Below are 20,987 nucleotides of genomic sequence, written 5' to 3'. Positions count from 1 at the left end.
TCCTCTTTAGTCCGTATGACATGGCGTCCCAGTTTTCCAAAAAGAACTTCAAATTTTGATTTGTCTGACCATAGAACACTAATAGCCTAATTAATAGACTAATAGCCCTATTAATAAAGACTAATAGTCCCATTAATTAAAGACTAATAGCCCCATTAATAGAGGAAATGTTGAACATCATTAACAATGTCTCCACAATGGTTTTAAATAGGTTTGGTTATTTTAACAATTCTCATATAACACAAAAAAACAAAACAAAAAAAAAACAAAACAAACAAAACAAACAAACAAACAAACAAAAAAAACATTAAATATCAGATCAACTTAATGCAGAATTGACTTTGTGTTGATGATCGCAATCACTTCAAGGATCAAACAAATATCCAAGTGCATAATGAAACACGGAGGTGTAGTAAAGTGCTGCGGTGAGTTTTTGTGCCATTCTAATGGTTTAGAGAGAAATAATATCATATGTGCCATTTGGTCTGGTGCCCTGTTGCACCCTATATTCTAACATTTTTATATCTACAAATATATTGCCTCATTCAATTACATTTTTTATAGGAATTTGTCGTGAAAGTGGGGCTTTCATAATAATTTGGATAATAATCATCTCAAGTTACCTAACATGCTAAAGTGAACAGCAACACCAAATGAGGCAAAATGTTTGTCTGAAAATCTTCTGTCAAAATTAAAAATAACGTTAGTCTTTCATTTGAGACTCTTTAAAAATGCATTCACTAGATTGTACATAGTGTACAGTGCAAGTACATGGTGTATAGCCCAGTACATGATTTGAAACTCAACTAGAGACTATGCGTTCGCTTCTGATTGTTCTTTGATGCTTTCAGCACACATTTGTTTGGCTTTTCACTAGAGACAGAGCGAGAGTCGGCATGACATTTGCTTTAATACAGTAGAAGTTGTGAGGGGTAGACGGGGGGCCGAGGAACCCTGCTGCTCAGGGGCCAGACAGGAAGCAGAGCAGGTGGTGAGATTACCGTCTGCAATGAGGTGCTCTGGAACGTGGAGTATGACTCTGACGTTGAGGCTACAAGAGAGATGAGACGCACAGACCAGGCCGATCACACAGCTCACCACGCTGATCAAAGTCAGGGTGGTCTTGTTGATAGGGCTCCGTGGGGAACCTAGAGAGAAAGAAAGAGAGAAAGCAATAAAAGAACGATGCTACAAGACTGGAAAGTTCACATTTTTATGTGTACCTTGGAAAGGCACAAGGGAGGCAGTTAAAAAACAGCCCACATCAGGGTTGGTGGTCCATGAAAGGAGCACTGGATCAAACCAGCCAGCCAAACTCTGGGAGCAGCGGCAGCTTTGGCACAAATAGAGCAGCGGAGAGATAACGCTTTACCTTTTGAAGCCTGCTTCTTTTATGCTGAATACTGCAAATGGCAAAATCTGAAAAAGTGTTGTTTTAGACCATTTTTTTTTTTTGGAATACAGCCAAACTGGTTTGGTGTAGTGCTGCCCTGTACATCTGTTACATGTAAAATAAAGGCACACGACACTGTACTATATCAACACACAATATGACAAAACACATCCATTCACAATGTATGAGGACACAATACTGATGATCAGATATTGTCATCTACAGTAGCTCATTAACACAAGTGACATTTAAAACTCTGTTAATAACATCTCAGAATAAACATGGACAATAGCATGCGGCAACTGGAAACAGAAATGATATACATATGAGAGGAAATCAGATGATACATATATATATGATGACAAAAGTCTAAATACAACTGACAACAACATATTTAAACTGATTATATGCAGCATATGAAAAAGGAGTCACAAAGGAGTTACAAATGACATCCGTGTAGACGCTTAGCATTGCAGCACATCAACTACAAAAGGAAGATCTCCCATTTTGTGATATTAAAGATTAGATACTTAAGATATCATCATCTTAGATATGGATGTTATCTGAAACCAGAAGGTTGACGTTTGAAGAAATGAAAGACACATGATCAAAAGAAAATGGAAAGCATTGATTCAAACATTTGCATGCATCTGCCAGAAATATATACAAATGCTTACAAAAGACTGTGGGCATATCTTGAAATCTAAAACACTGCTTTATGCTTCTTATGTTATTGCGTATTCATCAGTTATGTATTGATTTATACTACAGGAAGTGGTGCTTTCACATTCTGTCAGTTTGACGTACAGTAGGTGAAACATACCGGACTTGGTCCTCTACTGAGGACCACATTTTCAAGGACTAATTACAGCAAAACTACTTTAAAATAATTTATTTTAGATAAGAATATAATCTGGCTTTTTGTCCCCTGGCCTCCATCCTTTCTGTAAGTATTATGAGAACTATGAAGATATAAATGCCAGCATTTAGTATTTAGGTAGGGGTTAGAAGCATAAGTATGTATATGTATATATCAATATAGTACTTAAAAGTAATATTATACTTTTATTTTAAATTATTGCTACTTATATTATATTATTATAACATAGAGTTCTATAAGAGATTTATAAGATAAAAATAATTGGCACAGCAAATTATAGATTACTATACCTTCACTTCACTCAAATAAGACATTACATATTAACACCATTTTTTATTTTTATTTATTATACAAAAACGTATGCAAAGATGTCTATCAAAATCAACAAACTGCTCTCACCCAATCATAAGTTTCCCGCAGCGATCTAGGGAAAAAATGCGACAAGCCATGTCTATTATTAACTTAAGTCCAATTAAAGGTGTTGTTGCTACAGCTGACTTGTAGTGTTTTTGACAAGTACAGGGTTTAAGCGTTTGTTAATTAGAGGGAGAAAGTATTAAAGCAAAGTGATTGTCTGTTAGTTGCCTTTCAAGTGGCAGCTCCTCAAGAGTTTAGGGAGCTTTGCATTCAGTCTGGACTCTTCAGAACACAATGTAGCGCTCCTCAGGGGACAATACAGGAGTTTTAGACAGACTCTAACCATTAGTGTCTGACAGTACTGTCCAACAGGTTTGTCATACGCTCTCTTAGCGTTTAACATACACACATTTGCTATGCTTAATGTTGAATAGTGGTCTACAGATGAAGCTGCTAAGCTTAAGGTCCTTAAATACTTATAAGCGTGCGTTTAGTCATCATTCATTTCAGAGAAGGTCCATGGAGTCTACAAAGAGGCTCTGAAGAATTCTCTTAGCAAACACAAAAATTGCTCAGGGAACCTCAGTCCAATTTGGAGGACAGTAAAAAAAAAAAAAAAAAAAAAAGTTAAGCATTTATGCTTTCCTGTAAGTCGTTTTAACACAGTGTTCAACTGCAATGGCAAATCTCACATGTGACGACATGCCTCAATCGGTGAGATAGTTGTAAGGCAGCTGCTTCACAACTAACACTTTGCTTGGTTTCTGAACAAAGTGTGACATGAACACCAAATGGCCACAATCAGGCGGTGCAGATTGAAACCATGCGATGGTGTGGAAGTCCTCCTTACCCCCGGAGCCCCACGCAGTGTTGACGTTACCGTTTCTCATACCTCGGCTGCGACGGCGGCTGCGGTTTGGATCGGTGTAGAAGGTCAGCTGCGGCTCACTGTCCGCCTCTGTCCCAGAGTCACCGTCCGGGTTCAGGAAAGTTGAACCCGCTGTAGAATTCACACAAAAACCATTCATCAACTAATTCATCAAACCAAAACAAAAATGTGTAGGCCCACTGTAAAGTTTTTAGACAAACCTTCAAGTTATTCTGCATGTAAAATAACCTTAAACAATGTAGACAGAAATGATGCTGATCCCAAAAAGAAAAACCATCAACATTAATTATTAACTGACTATCCAATTAAATATTAGATTATTTCAAAGTCAGTTTGAAAAGAAAATAATGATTTTACCTAAGACATAGAAGAACATTTACAAACACAATGCCATTCTGAGGTTTTGAAATTAAACAAATGTGACAGCAGATTTGTGTGTGTGTGTGTAATTGCCAATCCCTTTGTTTACTCATCTAGCATTATTGATTAATACAGAAAGTAATTATAAAGAGCTACAAACCACAAACAACAGATTCATTAGAAATATCAAATTGGAAAGTAATTTGTATCTTTTAATGAAGGAAAATCTTACAGATAATGCAGCAAAACCACAGCAAAAATGTATGCTATTTAAGTTTGAATTGTTAAGGCACTTCACACTATTGTTCAAAATTGAAAATTTGGGGACAGTAAGAAGTTTTACTGAAGAAGAAGTCACTTATGCTCACCAATATTTTTTATTTGTTTATTAGTTTTATTATTATTATTATTATTTTGGATTAAAAACACTCTTGAAAAAATCCTTGCTAAATAAATGTAGTACTTTCTTTAAAAAAAAAAAAAAATCAAAATTTGTTTATATACAAAAATGAAACGATGCAATGTATGACATACAATGATAATTCAAAATACAACAGGGGAAAATATTTACATAATATTATAAATATAATACTGTTTGACACAAAACGCTTATACTATAAGGTTTACAAAGCACGTAAATGATATATAAAACACATTAGAAACTGTATAATTGCAAACATACTGTACATCACACATAGCACACACCAATGTGACATACAGATAATAAGCCAGTTCCCATACAGTAACTGTCGTTCTGTGAGATGTGCTTCTCCTCTCAGAAGAGCATTGGGTAAATATAAGTAATGAACAGGAGGTAAGGAGTGTGACTGAGATAAGAGATGCACGCTTCCTTGGGCTCTTTTTTCGCAGTGCACAAAAGACACAATTTACGCATCAGAGCTAGACAAACACTTTCATTATGCACCGCGTGAGGAAGAGATGCATGAGCGCACTGACCCGTGGATTAGACCGACTCGTGATGATGAAAAATAATGTTTGAGTTATACTCCGTATTCACACAACAGTGTGGCTATCCATTAAAAACATCTTCTCTGGTGCAGAAGAGAATCAAACAATTATCATTTATAGATGAGCCAGCTGTATGGAATGAACCAAACGAAGCTTACTTTTACAATATAATTCCATACCGCCATAAACAACTCATGAAATATTCAAAGCTGTGATGCAAACAAGACACAGGCAGGTCACGAGAACAGCAGGAGTTGTTTGGTCCTACAGTGAAATCACAAGTCTTAAAAGAGCACAGCTCTGAAAGTAATTATTATTATTTTAGCACATCACTGCAATACAGTGATATTGAATAACAAATCAGATGTTTCATAAGTGCAAAGATGGATGAAAAAATAACAAAAAACAATGTGACAAGCCACTTGTCCTCAAAATGTCTTCTAAAAACATCTACACTGTCAAAATGATTTTACAGTAAACATTTTGGAAAGATTCACTAGGAATTGCTAATTATGGGGTTTATTTGTATGCGCTGTCTGCATTGTTTCTGCAACCCTATTTAGAAAAATAATTATGAGAATAAGGTAACGTTATGCTTATATAATTTATTTATTTATTATTATTTTTGTTTTTAAATGGAAAACTCAAAATAAGAGACGTGTTTGCACTAAAGAAACAAACACTTGTGGTAACCAAGCGATAAAAAAATACAGTAAAAACAACAATATTGTTAAATATTATTACAGTCTAAAATAACTGTTTTCTATTTCAATATATTTTTAAATGTTATTTATTCCTATGGCAAAGCTGAATTTTCAGCATTATTACTCCAGTCTTCAGTGTGACATGATCTTCTAGAAATCATTCTAATATGCCGATTTACTGCTACAGTAATATTCTTATTAATGCTGAAAATAATGTATTAATGCTGTCTTAATGCTGAAAACAGTTGTAATGCCCTTTTCAAGATTCTTTGATTAATTTAAAATCCAAAAGAACCACATTTATTTGATATAGAAATCTTTTGTAACATTATAAATCACTTTACTGTCACTTTTGACCAATTCAATGCTGCTTTGCTGAATAAAAATAGTTCTTTCTTTCTTTATTGTGAGATTTTTTTACCCTAAAACTTTTAAATACTAGAATTGCATTGTTTCCACAAGAATCTAAAGCAACACAACTGTTTTCAATTTTAATTATTCCAAAATCTGACTGCCAATGTACATATATTTACATTTAAAGGCATTTAGTGCATGGTTAAACTGAAAGCTGGATTAATAGACTCCAGGCTTTTGTGCTTAAATACCATGCATCAGTTTAGTGAATTCAACCCTTTTGTTCCGAAATGCCTTAAGAGCACAACAGTAAAAGTGTCTCAGCTTGATTATATAGTGAAAATCTAACAAAAAGCTGATGAAACACCTGGCATTTAAGACTTCAAACGCTAACAACCATTTCGAAATGACACACACCACGCCAAAGCCTCTTTCTGTCTTCGTAACAAATGAGAACAAAAGAAGCACCTTCAAAGGAATTAGCTGTAAACCTCACAGAGCAGGTAAGGATTGTGCGCTAGCCTCCACAATTAGGCAGGGGCCAAAGGTGCAAAGGCCGATTGATTCTGTGGAGAATAAAAGATGAGCTTGTTTAAATATTCAACACGGAGCACCAGCAGCTTCTCAGCATGCAGTGCTGGTGCACATGGCTCCTACAACAAAAAAGTTATTTTGTACAGCCAATCAGAGTGGTAGAACTCAATCATTTGCAAGGTCTTGGAATCACAGTGTCACCAGAATGATCTCAAAATGAGTAAAGGTGAATTACAAACACCTATCCCAATAAAGTTGACCTAGAGATAGCAGAAAAAAAAAACATTTAATGCCGAGAGCAACAGTTTTAATTTGTCTAATGAAAAATTAGGGTTAAAAATAGATGAGGTGACAGAGGCAGGTGTGACTGAGAAAAAAAAAAGAAGAACTTGAGAGAATCTGTGCACTCACACACGTTCTCCTCCAGCGATGTGAACGGGTGTCTAAACATAGCCTTTAGCAGCTTTCGTGTTCGTGGATTGCTCTGAGAGCTCGCTCATGAACAGTGATACAAGGTTCATTATAAAAAGACAGACAAGAGGAACATATATCACGCAATAAATAATAATAAAAAAATAATAATACAAACAGGGCAATATCAGTATGAATATGAAAAGCTATGGAAATCTGGAGTTGCTATTTTGGAGTTGTCAGAAAGAGCTTTAAGAGGCCAGTAACCCAAAAGTCAGATTCAAACCCTTAGAGACAAAATCATGCATAGTGGAATTAGTGGATTGGTAATACACAATACGCCTACATAAATAACGATTTAAAAAGTTGAGATATTTAGAAGATTATTTCTACATAATAATCGGTACACCCACAACTCTATGGCATTGTTAAAAGAAATCAGCAGTTCTCAGTTAAAAATACTGTAACTATTACTTAAACTATACACAGACAGTATGTTTTTGAGTTGTGTTGACAGACATGCCATTCTTGATGTTTGAAGGAAATACATACTTTTAATCAGCAAGGATGGATTAAATTGAAAAACAGTGAGAGTAGAGACATTTATAATGTCACAAAAGTTTCTATCTTTAAATAAATGCTGTTCTTTTGAACATTCTATTCATTGAAGAATCCTGAAAAAAATGCATCACAGTTTCTACAAAAATATTATATACAAAATACAAATATATATCAAAAATGAGCACCAAATCAGCATTTTAGAATGATTTCTGGCAGCTGAAAATTAAGCTTTGCCCTCAGAGGAATAAATTACATTTTTAAATATATTTAAATATAAAATTAAATTATTTTAAATTATAATAATATTGCACAATATTTCAGTATTTTTGGTCAAATAAATGCAGCCTGTGTGAGTATAAAATGTACTGTGCCATGGGTACTTTATTATGTAGGCTGTGAAAGTGTCCTATAATGAGAGAGAAAAATCTGAGATAGAGTGAGTAGCATTCGACTGATCATAATATCACCAGCCTTTATTAGATAGGACTGAAGTCTTCTTGGGAGTGCAAAAAAATAAATAAATAATAAATAATAATATTCATTTCTGTAAAGCTTTTTAATGAGGCAAGAATTCCTGAGTGCACCTTTACATTTTTATATTCATACACAGTGAATGCACAATCCAAGTGCATTGGGTATTAAAAAAGGCTGGTCTGAAGGTCAGAGAGAGGCCGTACGTCTGCTGGACTGAGGTAATGAAGCATTAAAGCATGAGCAGAGAGTCAAATATTTGCCCAGCTAGGAAATCAGATTCTTCCTCAAGGAAAACACTTCACTGGACATCTGCTATTAGTGCTCAAAGTAAATCTAAGAGAAAGGAATTAGTCTTTTATAGTAAATTATATTTATAGGCATGTTTCCCTAAAAACCACCACCAAAAACCAATATCGAAAGCACAACACAAAAGCATATGAACACCTCATCAAATCATAGTTTTTGGTGGCCTGATCAAACCAGCAATGGGATAGCAAAGAGAGTGGAAGACAAATATTTGTGTGTGGTTATGATTACAGAGATAGACGTGGTTGGAATGAGATCTGTGTAGATGGAAGGGGATATTCAGCTTGGGTGTAATGGCTCAGATTTCTTAAGGTTCTGTCTTTATTATGGTTCTGTGGTCACGGTTTCAGTACAGTTCGATTAATGCCAATAAAAAGAAAAATGTGTGTGTCTGTGTATGATGCCCAAACATACACTACAATTCCAAGGTTTGGGGGCAGTACGATTTATTAATTTATTTATTTTTTAAAGAAATTAATACTTTGGTTCAGCAAGAATGCATTAAATTGCAAAAGTGACAGTACAGACATTTTTGTTACAAAAAAAAACAAAACATCTATTTCAAATAAATGTTGCGTGCTGTGTAAGTTTTGTATTTATCAAAGATTTCTGAAAAGTTTTCACAAAAATATAAGCAGCACTGTTTTAACAGTTTTATTTCGAAATGTTTCTTGAGCACCAAATCAGCATATTAGAATGAAGGATGACACTGAAGACTGGAGTAATGACTGCTGGAGTAATGACTGCTGAACAATCAGCTTTGCCTTCATTGGAATCAAGTACTTTTTAAAATGTATTAAAATAGAATATAGTTTATTTAAATTGTAATACTATTTCACAATATTACAGAATTTGGTTTATTTGTGCATTTTGATTGTTTTTACTGTATTTTTACAAAAATGGTAGTGTAATTGCAATAAAGATTGCTGCAGTTATGTGTAATATAAGTGACTTGAATAGTGTATAGGCTAAGCAAGCAGGCTAATCAGCTAGCTACATGACATAAAACAACAGAACAACAATATACCGAACCATGGATGGCAAACCGGTTACAGGAACAGCTTAACCCCTGATACCCAGACTCACCGTGCGTTTTGCTGGACAGACGCTTGCGCTGGTTGGTGGAGGTGTTGTGTGGGAGCAGCGTGTTTTGCTGGTGGTTGCTGTTGACAGGACTGGTAGCTATGATGTTATCCTTGTACTTGCTCATTAGGGACAGTTTTGTACTATCGTGCCCTGATAGAAAAAGGTTACAATTAGGGATGAAGAGAGGCAGACAGATGAGTGGCAAATAACAGTCCACCAAGGGCATGTGGAGACACTTTATGTAAACGCGTATCATTCAGAAGGACAACACCAAGTGGTCTATGTGAAGTATTTTCAGGGTTATGTTAACTAAAAGCCTTCACAGCCCAGCCATTCAGGATATGACATTCCGTCATTCACCATTATGCAATATCGCCATCCCCTGTAGTTAGTATGCCCCTTCATAATGAGTAAATTGCACAACAAAGACAACTGGCACTGCAGGGTTTTTATTGTATTAGGCAAATTACTGTGACAGCATTACATCGCTCCCCTCCTGCAAAGCTTTTTAGGGGTCTTTATAATGGGCTACTCTTCAAGGCAAACATCAACATCATTTCACATCTGATAAGGGGTGGCCATTCCAAATTCTTTGTGTCGAATGTACAAGGCAAGTCTGGCACAGACTCAGGTCTGGTCATGTGACTTGCCTCTATTCTTGACTATAGCAGAGCTTAAATGGGTGCCATGGGTGCCGTGAACCCACGGCCAAATAAGCAGTTTTGCTTAGCAGGAATATATAGCATTATTACTTTGATATTTTTCTGGTAAAAAAAAAAATGGCTTTAGCTAGCTAAATAAATGAATATGTCATGTTGATTTCCTCTCTAAAGCTGTTTTGATATAGGTTTTATCCAATTTCTAGAGCTCCCATTTAACCCAGGCTTTCTCACTCGCAGCCACATATCGAAAAGGCGAGCTCTGCTGCTGACTCTTGAGCTCTCGAGGTGAAATAAATATTTTCAGGGCCAGCAATGTGCAAATGATGTGCTTAGCAAATGCAATTTTAAATCTCACAGTTGTGTGGATGTAAAAACGTTGTTAAATCAACGTTCATGACACACAGGGGAAAAAAAAAAAAAACTATTTCTGAAGATTTTTATTTATTTTATTTTTTTAATAGCTATTATTTTATATTATTAATATTTAAATTAAATGTAGAAAGAACTTCAACATGCTTTGATCATATTCATTCACTTTTGAATTCAAGGCCTGGTTGCCAAGTTGTTTATATATCTCTGAAATTAGGCACTAAATCAAAACACTGAATTAGGAGTGTGAATTAATTTAGTGAATGATTAAAGCATGCTATTAAAATGATTAAGGTTACTGTCTGAGGTTTTATTGACAATTTTATAGCCCAAATAAAGTTGGGCATGTTAAAAGGGTATGTCACTCAAAAATTAAAATTATATAATTTACTTCCTCTCATGTCATTCCAACGTTGTATGACTTTCTTTCATATAACACAAAAGGAGGCACTTTGCTGGTTGCTCTTTAACATGCAATTACAACAAATGGACACTGAAGCATTCAAGAGGATGTGAAAGCACCATAAGATTCATTATAAAAGTGGTTTATATACTTGTGTGATATATTCCAAATCTTCTGAAGCCATAGCTTTGTGTGAGAAAAAGATCATGATAAAATCATGACATCCACCCACTCTTTGGCACGTCCACAAGATATCTTCAGTGAATCGGTTGATCCAGTTTACTATGCCATGAATACTCGTGCGAATCATAACGATTTTCAAATTATTTTATTTATTTATTTAGTTATTTATTTATTTATTTATTTATTTTTTTACAAATTAATACTTTTATTCAGAAAGTGAATAAATACATGCATAATGTTACAAAACATTTCTATTTAAGATAAGTGCTGTTCTTTTGAACTTTCTATTGATCAGAGAATTAAAAAAAAAAAATCTATCATGGTTTCAACAAAAATATTGCGTAGGACAACTGTTTTCAACATTGATATTAATGTTTCTTGAGCAATCAGTAAATCATCATATTAGAATGACTTCTGAAAGATCATGTGACACTGAAGACTGGAGTAACAGCTGCTGAAAATTCAGCTTTTCCATCACAGTAATAAATATAATAATTAAAATCATAATGATTATAATTATATAATTATATATAAACTATATTCAAATTTATTTTAAATAATAATAAAAAAAATCTATTTTAAATAATAATATTTTACAAAATTAATGCTTTACTGCATTTCTGACCAAATAAAGACTTGGTGAGCAGAAACATCAAATAAATAAATAAATAAATAAATCCTACCGACCCCAAACTTTCAAACACTAGTGTGTGTCATCTAAAGAAATACAGTGAATCTGAATAAATCACTGGTGAAGATTTATTTCACAACAGCCAGTGCACATTCACACATTTGAAACAACATTATGGTGAATGAATTAATTTTATTTTATTGTATTATTTACTTTTTTTGTTTGTTTGTTTGTTTGTTTGTTTTTTTGTGAACTATCTCTTTGACTCAGAATTTTTCAAAGATCTGTGTGCTGTGGGCTCACATACCTGGAGTGAGATCCATGGCAGCTTTGTCATTGCACCCTTGAAGTGAGTCAAGCGTACGTGTCACCTGACTGGTGAAGTCCTCACCGCCATTCATGCACTCCCGCTGCAGGTGGTGGCGTAGGTCTGTAATATCATACTCGTACCCATCCAAGATCGGAGTCTCACGGATGCTGAGGGTGCCACTGGAATTGTGACCCTGCCCACGCGAATTTCTCAAACTTTCCCGGGCCTGTCCACCCATCAGCACAGAGGGGATGTAGTGAATCTCATTGGCTGCTTCAGCACTAGCGCTCTTTTGTGGCTGAGGTACACGGCGACGTTTACACCAGCGTCTACGAGTGTACAGGATCAACACCAAGCACAGGATGGATAACAGAAGAGCAATCATACCACCCTACAGAGACAGAGAAAATGGGAGGGAGGACGGAACATGGAAGACAGGCAAATTTATTAAGAGAATAATAAGATACTCCACTGCAATTCTTGGTACAAAAAGATAAAAGGTTTTTCAAGAGAAACCAGAGGATTGAAGAACATTGTGCATTTGCCCAGATTACTCAATCCACAATTAACTATTAATACTAATCAAATAATTCCATCCAAAATTATATAAGAGGATTTATAATGTGTGTCAAACTGATTCAGGTATTGAATGCTGCAGTGCTGATGAATTCACATTTTAGCACTTCCTCCTGAAGTCAATGGGTTTTTTTTTTGGTTAACACAAGCTCAATATATTTTCTATGACATAAAATACATCAGTAATACCCCCTTTTGTTTTTTAAAGCTTTTACTTGAAAAAGGCAGCTGCTAACAAGTGGCTAAATGGTACTACAGAGGTTGTCAGGGTCAACAGCCATCATCACACTGAACAGTTAAACTCATCTACTCACAAGTCAGCGTTTACAGCCTCTTTGTATTTACAATAAAAAAAAAGTGAAAAGTGAAAAAAGTGTTTTTGTCACTTCTGACATTGAATAAGTACTGTACTACATGAATAAGTATGTAAAGTACGCTTTACTCCACTACATTTGTGATGACTAATGAAATTACTTGTTACATTTCACATGGCACCTAACTTTTTCTGCAGCAGTTTATATCTGCTACAAAAGAAGCAATATCACCATCTACAGGACTTCTTGCCCTTACTCACCCAAACTTGTCAACAAGGTTACTTTACACAAATGAGCAGGTATGTGACTCGCAGGCACTGGTGTCAAAAGTATTCACATTTACTCAAGTAGAAGTATAGATACTAGGGTTTAAAAAGACTTTTGTAGAAGTTGAAGTATCAACTCAAGCTTTTTACTCAAGTAAAAGTGTAAAAGTACTGGTTTCAAAACTACTTAAAGCATAAAAGTAAAAGTAACGTAAGGAAAAAAATCCCATTAAGAACAAAAGCTTAGGGGCCTATTGTGCACTACCCCACCTCCTCAAAAAACATTTTTCTAAAGGCCATAGGCCATAATGACTATAATGTTATGTTAAAATGTTCATGTTGAAAAATTTGGGATGCACTAGGCTATCTGTTTCAGCCGCATATATGCCCATTGAAAATGAACGCACTTTAGTACAATGCAAATGCATTAAAGAACTAGAGATATGATGACTAGTTGCCTATAAGTATCGTAAAGGTGCAAAAAGTCAAACTTCAGAGGCATGTCATCAATAACCTTTAATGAATGGTTGTCTATATACAATAAACATTAGTGCTGTCAAAATTAATGATTAATTCAAGTGATTAATCAAAAAATAAAAATGAAAAATAACTCATAATCCTAATACCTTCTTGATTGATAGCTTCCTGTATTCGCTACATATGTCTGCTATGTCAAGTGTTGGTATAGCCTACTTATCACAACATTGTCAATCGCGCTGTCAATCGCAAACGCTAATTTATTCAAACGCCTCGCTACCGAACTATCTACAGTAGCTTAATTTTCGGAGGAAGAAGAGAAAGCACCCATTTGATAAATGAGCCAGTAGTGAGAAATAATAACTTTTAAGAAATATATTTTTTTGATAAATGAACCCAACACTGGCTATGTCCTTGCTGGAGTGTGATGTGATTTGTGTCATGTGCAGGTGCGATGGATCGCGTACAAACCAATAGGGTGTCGGAATGGTAGGCTATATGTTTATACTTCTCATCCAACCACAATCAAATTCACTTCGGTTTTTTTTTTGTTTGTTTTTTTGAATGATGACAAGCCGGAATGAAAACAAGGTGAAATGAAATAGCAGTAACGAACCTATTTTTAAAATGTAAGGAGAAGAAAGTACAGATAATTGCGTGAAAATGTAAGGAGTATAAGTAAAAAGTCAGCTGAAAAATAATTACTCCAGTAAAGTATAGATACCCAAAATTTCTATTTAAGTAAGGTAATAAAGTATTTGTATTTTGTTACTTGACACCTCTGCTCACAGGTTTTTCATATATGAGATGAGGACACCCATAGGAAAAAAATACTGCTCAGTGGTTGCTTTTGCTAAGCTCAGGAGACTTAAATGAGCTTCTCATATATCTCTCATTTTAGTATCAACAGCATTTCAGCTGTTTCTCCTAAAATTTCTTAGGAGAAATGGAAGTAGACATAAATGAGACATGATAAATATTTGAGAAAAAAAAGTCAAAACAGAGAATGTGGTGGAAGAAACATAGAATATCTCTTTATTGTCTTGCTGCAATCTCTATCAAGACTCCATTATTGGAATATTTTATTGATCAGTGGTTGCTCTTTCTAACCTCAGGAGACTTAGTTGTGATTCTCGTGTATTTCTCATTTTAGTCTCAACGGTGTCTCAGATGTTTTCTCCTAAAAATCCTTAGAAGAAATAAAAGAAGACACAACTGAAACATGAGAAAGTTTTGAAAGACTAGAATCCAAAATGACAATGGGAGAGAAACGTGTGAGAAATATGGGAGATCTCTTTTTTGTCTCACGGTATGTAACACTAGTGTCCCAGTGTTTTTTTTTTTTTTTTTTTTTTGCTTTTGCTTTTGCTTTGTTTAGTATTAAAATTTTGTGTTGTTCAGTCCTTTTTTGCATGTACTGTATGTAAATATAGGTTATGGTTTCCTCTGTTAAATCACTGTGTAATAAAACACTGTCTACATAAAACAACTTCAATGCATGTATTGTCTTTGATTGAAATGGTGTAGATAAATGACATTGAAGCTAACCAGAGGGAAGAAAAATAAAATAAAAATAGATCTCTTTACCATTTCAAATAGTTCTCCTAGACAGAAATTAGGTTACCTTAAGATTGAATGGAAACTTTTGCTTGAGTCTCCTGCTTCTCAAACTTGTCTCCTGAGACAAAAACTCTAACACTCTCACAATGGTCTTCTTTGAAGCTTTAGAAGAGATCTCAACAACTTTACACACTGTGCTCAGATATTTCTCCTTAGCTAGAGACTCTGGATCTCTCACATTTGTCTCCTTAAATGTTTAGAAGAGATCTCAACAACATCACACACTGTGCTCAGATTTTTCTCCTTAGCTAGAATCTGGATCTCTCACATTTGTCCACTCAAAAGTTTAGAAGTGATCTCAACAAGTCACACACTGTGCTCAGATATTTCTCCTTAGATCCTGAGAGATCTCTTCTAAACTTTTGAGAATTTTTGAGAGAACCAGAGGGGACAGTGCGATATCTATCGAGTCGCAAACAGGTCAACCTGAGTCTGGCCAAAATTCTCCATATCTGATGCCCCTGCATCAACATAATATACGCATTGCTTCGTCAGCACGCAACTTTTTTTCCCCCACTCAGTCACACAAACAACATCAATCTCCTCAGAGAAAGATGAACGCTGCAGCGAGCTCTCAATCAGAGAGGGAAGAAACCGCAGCGCGGGCTTCCAAGCCTTGAGAACGAGTTCTAGATCTAGGGAACACGGGTGGAAATAGGACGAGCCGTCTCCAACCCATCCGCCAGATTATGTGCAATCCCCACGACCTCAGTCGCCACCGTGCCTCAGCAGCAGCGGGACCACAACCGCAAGATCGCACGCACGGACACACTACTCGGAGCATGCCCGGCGAGAGCGGAGCGCTTAACAGCGAGAAAGCACAATCAGCCCCCCGAGAACCGACTACGCGAGCTCCACTCCTCATTAATGCTGCTCATTATAATATCAGGCATAATATGCTTGTGTAACTGATGCTTGTGCAACTGGCGAGCTTATAGACGCCCTCCACATCAATCTCCTCAGAGAAAGACAGGCATAGTCGTGCCCTCTCACCGGGGGGAAAGTACCGTAATGCAGGTTTCCGAAAACCCAAGAGTGGTTGCTGGATCTGGTGGTTAAAGAAGAAGATAGGGACTTGCCCGTCTACATTCCTACAACCAAATCCCAAAAAAAACACAGAGCCTGAAAACCACCACTCCGCCTCGGCGAAAGTGGGACTGGGACCGCGAGAAACGCCAGTGAAGGCTCCCTCCTCAAAGAGACCCTTCTGAGAGTGAAGCAAAGCGGTAACAAACACTCCCATCACAGCCGTCAACTCCCTCGAGAGCTGATTCTGCGTGCTTCACTCTCAAGAAGACAACACACAAACCTAACCTGAACGCAGCCTACACTAAATAAGGGCAGGGAAAACACAGAGCCTGAACGCTGCCTGCTCTCACCCAAAACTTGTCTGGACTGAAGCTTTGACATAATGGAGCTTATCAGTGGACAAACAATACTAAATAAGACTCACAAACAGATAGCGACTGACACACACAGAGCGCTTGCTGAAAGACAGAAGGCTAAATGCCCCAAAAGGCTTTGCCACACATGCTTTTAAGCTTCCTGGTCTCTGACGTCACCCGCCTATGACGTTTCGCCCATCCATTGGACTGATTACACACATGATTCAGGGCCGGTCATGCTGAAGGGCGTTCCCAAAATGTCCTCTGATGCAGCTCGAGTTCTTGAAGAGGAACTATTCTTATTTACATCATTCATGCTGAGCCAAAACATGTGTTTGTTTTAGAAAGAACTGGAACTGCAGTAAATTGTTAGTCATTGATTACAAATTATCAGCACTTTCAAAGGTATTACATCAGTTTTCTGGTAGTGCAGATGTAGATGGCCAATTACGGGGAAAATAAAAAAAAAATCATTATGAATTCAAAGAGACATGCAATATGGAGTACTAGTTGTCTGTGCATTTTACAATTATGACCATGATTATAACTAATTATTGGGGGGGGGAGGGTGGATAAACAAGTTCCTCTTTAGTCGCTACAAGACAATATGATTATAATCTACATATGCTGCTAAAGACTGCTGGATAAAAACCATACCAAAATTGTGGCCACATACAGCACCAGATCCAATAGATAATTAGTTTTGTGTTATTTGATTTCCTTTGGGTCCATCACTTTGAATTAGCCAAACAAGCAAAATGTAACTTCACTGCGGAGAAAATTATGAAAGGCTGCATGTTACAAACGGCTTAAAATTAGACCAGATGGGATATCTCTTTATGAAGGGAAAACTATTAAGACCAAATAAAACATCACAGCCTAGCAGCACGAGGAGACCTAATCGAATTAGCCAACGGATACAAGTGATGCTATTATTGGTGTCGCATTCTTTAGCAATTTTAAACAGACGTCCTGTAAATCATCAGTTCCCAAAACAGATTATATTTTGGAGCATTTTGTCATTTTCCTTGGCAAAAAAAAAAAAAAAAAAAAAAAAAAAAATATATATATATATATATATATATATATATATAGTTTGTTAATTCAAATGAACTCAGATTAACATAGCATGTGGTTAAAAACAACATGATATAGTAGAATTTCAATTTAATTTTTTTTTTAAATAATTTATTTACATTTAAAATATATTTCTGACTGAATTTGTATTATTAATGAATAATTTAAATAATGTTAGTTGTTTAAAAAAATGTTATGCCTTTGTTGTATTTACTAAACTGAACATGAATAAAATTTTGAAGAAAAACTATGCAGAGGATGATGGTTCTGCATTTCTTCATGATAAATCACCTCCTGCTCCACCGGTAAAATCAATGCAAAATGTGCGTCACAATCTTTTGTTTAAGAATCTCATTGACTTTTTATTCCTCTGAAAGTATGAGGATGATAAATAACTGTGATTTCTTAGGACAAAAGTTCTGTTTTTCTTGTTTATTTCTGCATGAGTGTGTGTTTTGTGAAATCAAGGGACCGGGCCAATATTAATGATGGGTCATAGTAGGACAGTTTTGCAGATGGGCCTTTATCTGATCTAGGTGGCGTTTGCAGAATAAATGAGAAAGGCAAGATGAAATGCCATTTCCGCTTAAGGGTGCATGTGGGCATAAAACAAGGCATTATCAAGCACTTAAACTCTAAGTGCGTTTAGTGAAGAAGAACCCACAGGCATAAAAGGGATTTACTAAACTGGTCAAGACTCCCATGTTTTATTGTCTTATTTATTACACTTCCTCCATTAAATGCTATTTGGTGCAAATTTCCTCCATCTTTGACATCCATGTACAAGCATGGACAGTCTCCAGAGCAAAAGAAAAAAAAATTGGAAAGTGTGCATGTATGTCACTGTTTTATTTTTTCACTGACATATTATTACAATATTTGTTAGATTTTTTAAATAGATTTCCTGCTTTCAATTTTAGTAAGTTTTAGTAATTTTTGTGTTTTTGTCATTTTTATTAGTTTTGTTAAATTATATGTCTACATAGATTTTATTTAGTTTTAGTTTATTTAGTTTTAATTATTTTAGCATATTTCTTATTCTTGATATTTTAGAATTCTTATTCTTCTTGACTTTGAAAATGAGAAATGTTGCCCAGGCAGCCAGAGGCGTGTCTACGTGGTGCCCAGGGGTGGCACCGCCCCCCCCCTGAAATTTGGCTGGCCACCCCAGGTACCCCCCCCCCACCAGATGTCTTGCGATAGACTTGTTTTTAGTAACTTTCTAACTTCATCTGGTAGTGGCGGATCCTGGCATGTGTAGCTGCCTAGGGCCGCTTTCTTCTTCTTCTTATACTTAATTTTAGGCGGTTTCTATAGCGTGATATTTGACATATCGAGAGCGCATAAGTTTACGTGATCCATGTAATGCGCGAGCACGAATCTCCACTCGCAAGTGGATTTCCTTCACTCACACAAAACTGGATGTGTGCTTTTAAAATATACATTGTTCTTTTATGAATTGGCTCTGCTTTTGCTCAGAGATTACGTGTATGCTCAAACGTTCTTGCATCACTGAAGACCAGAAGCATTTTTTTTTTCTAATTCAGATGAGGAGTAGGCTTATCTCATTAAATGGAAGCAAGCTGATTATAGTCAGCCTTCACTAGTTATTTATTTTATTAATAGCCTACTTATTTTAGTTAAGTGCTTAACTTATAAATATGCATTTATTCAATTGTTTTATTAAGTGCATTTGTATTTTGTTGTTTTTGTATATAGTTTTGCAATAAAAGCGTATTAACAGGTTCCAGAAATAATCATTGAGGATGCCTTTAAAATTAGCGAGTGTGCTCTACCCAACAAACATGAGACGTCTATACGACGTGCAGATCAAGTCTAAATTGCGTCGGTCGGTCTGGACCATATCTTGACGTCTACTCGATGTGCAAATCCGGTACATATCTGGACGCCAAACTACGACGTCCCTTGGACGTCGATATGAGGTTCAAAATTTGACCGTCGGGCTAAGGATTTTCTTGGACGTCTCTGCAATGTGAAGAACAGGTTCAGGAAATCGACATAACTTTTTTTTATATATATACATATAAACACAACAAAGCAATCCTTTGATTTCTGATTTAAATATAACATGTACCCTATACTCTTCTGAAACATTTAGGTGTTAAAATGATGTAATATATAAATGTTTAAAACATTAAACATTTATATATATAATTACATAATGTGACCATATAAAATCTTACATGGATTTATTTATGGTATGGTTTGTGGTATTTTTCACTGGAGCATTGACAGAAACAGCAGTTTACATCTGTATTAGATCTATAAATTAAATATAGTTAATTAAAGTTATAGTCTTAATGCCCATTTTAACATATTTTCTCCCGTCTATTGCTTTGGTCATCATTGTGTCAATCACTGCTACTTCGAGAGTCAATCCCACATAAATATGCAGATGTCATTCCCGAAACTTTGCAACGTGTGTGTGGCTGAAAAACAAAGTTCTACATTTTAAATGGATCATAGACTAGAAAGATTGCAAAGAGTGTTCATTACCACTAAAAAAGCTGTCACGCTTTGTTTAGTGAGTGTATACACGATGTATTTTAATCATACATCGTGCCGCAAACCATAACCCCCCCAATATAATATTACAATTATAATGCAAATATTAGTGCACACATGATTTAGTGCACCATTATCATCACCATCCTTTCTTCTGTGCATGGGTGCAGTGAAGACCACCAAGTGCACTGACGGGAGGTTGTGCATTTAAGAGGATGCATATGTAGTACTAAATATTCATAGACTTTTCATCTTAATGTCCATGTAAACTGCATTAAAAAAAAAACGGCGAGTTTCAGATTGCAGTGTAACCTGAAATAACTATTCCAGGAGCGTCAACCTCGAGATTCATTTTTCACCACCTTTAACATTGCTTGCCCCTCTTTCCAGCATTCTTAGCCATTGGTTATATTCATGCAGCCTAGAGCCCTTGGGAAGGAGCTCAACACAAAGATATATCATTTCCTCTTATGGCTGCTAACAGGGCAGAAAATCAAATCTCCAGCAGGTCTGTTTTATAAAAATGGAGTTTGAGCTTTCAGGATGTTTACATCTTTGAATCCTGGTCCTGCCTATAAAGATGCCACAGTTGGGATGGGACTGGGCAAAACAAGAGGATTGTAATGTCTGAAACTATTTCAGAAAGGGGTCAGCATTTTGGAACTTAGTGTAGCTGTTGAGTTCAGGAAGCAACTTCCTTTTTCAAAATACTTACAATATTATCAATTTTGTCTAAGTAAATAAATCAGCTTCATATAGCCAAAAAAAAAAGTATATAAATGTAGCCTATATGTCATATGTATGTGTATATATATGTGTGTATGTGTGTGTGTGTGTGTATATATATAGATAGATAGATAGATAGATAGATAGATAGAATAGATTAGATAGTAAGAGTAGATAGATAGAT

The 20,987-nt window shown here is 35.7% G+C and overlaps 1 protein-coding gene across 4 annotated transcripts in view; it reads right to left on the bottom strand.

Moving 5' to 3' along the window:
- The window catches only part of astn1 (astrotactin 1), a 584,917-nt gene that overhangs the window by 119,108 nt on the left and 444,822 nt on the right, over positions 1–20,987 (bottom strand). Inside the window, exons 3-6 of one of the 4 annotated variants that reach the window (XM_042775911.1) lie at positions 11,834–12,227; positions 9,279–9,428; positions 3,511–3,630; positions 1,002–1,148 (exon numbers count right to left, since the gene is read on the bottom strand). In XM_042775911.1, coding sequence (XP_042631845.1) covers positions 1,002–1,148; positions 3,511–3,630; positions 9,279–9,428; positions 11,834–12,227 — 811 coding nt within the window. Of the gene's footprint in view, positions 1–1,001; positions 1,149–3,480; positions 3,631–9,278; positions 9,429–11,833; positions 12,228–20,987 lie in introns of all 4 variants that reach the window. The other 3 variants (XM_042775908.1, XM_042775915.1, XM_042775923.1) reach the window with 3 other exon arrangements.

Source organism: Cyprinus carpio, chromosome A2 (genome assembly GCF_018340385.1).
Source record: "Cyprinus carpio isolate SPL01 chromosome A2, ASM1834038v1, whole genome shotgun sequence".
Lineage (NCBI taxonomy): Eukaryota > Metazoa > Chordata > Actinopteri > Cypriniformes > Cyprinidae > Cyprinus > Cyprinus carpio.
This window is presented reverse-complemented; position numbering and strand designations above follow the sequence as displayed.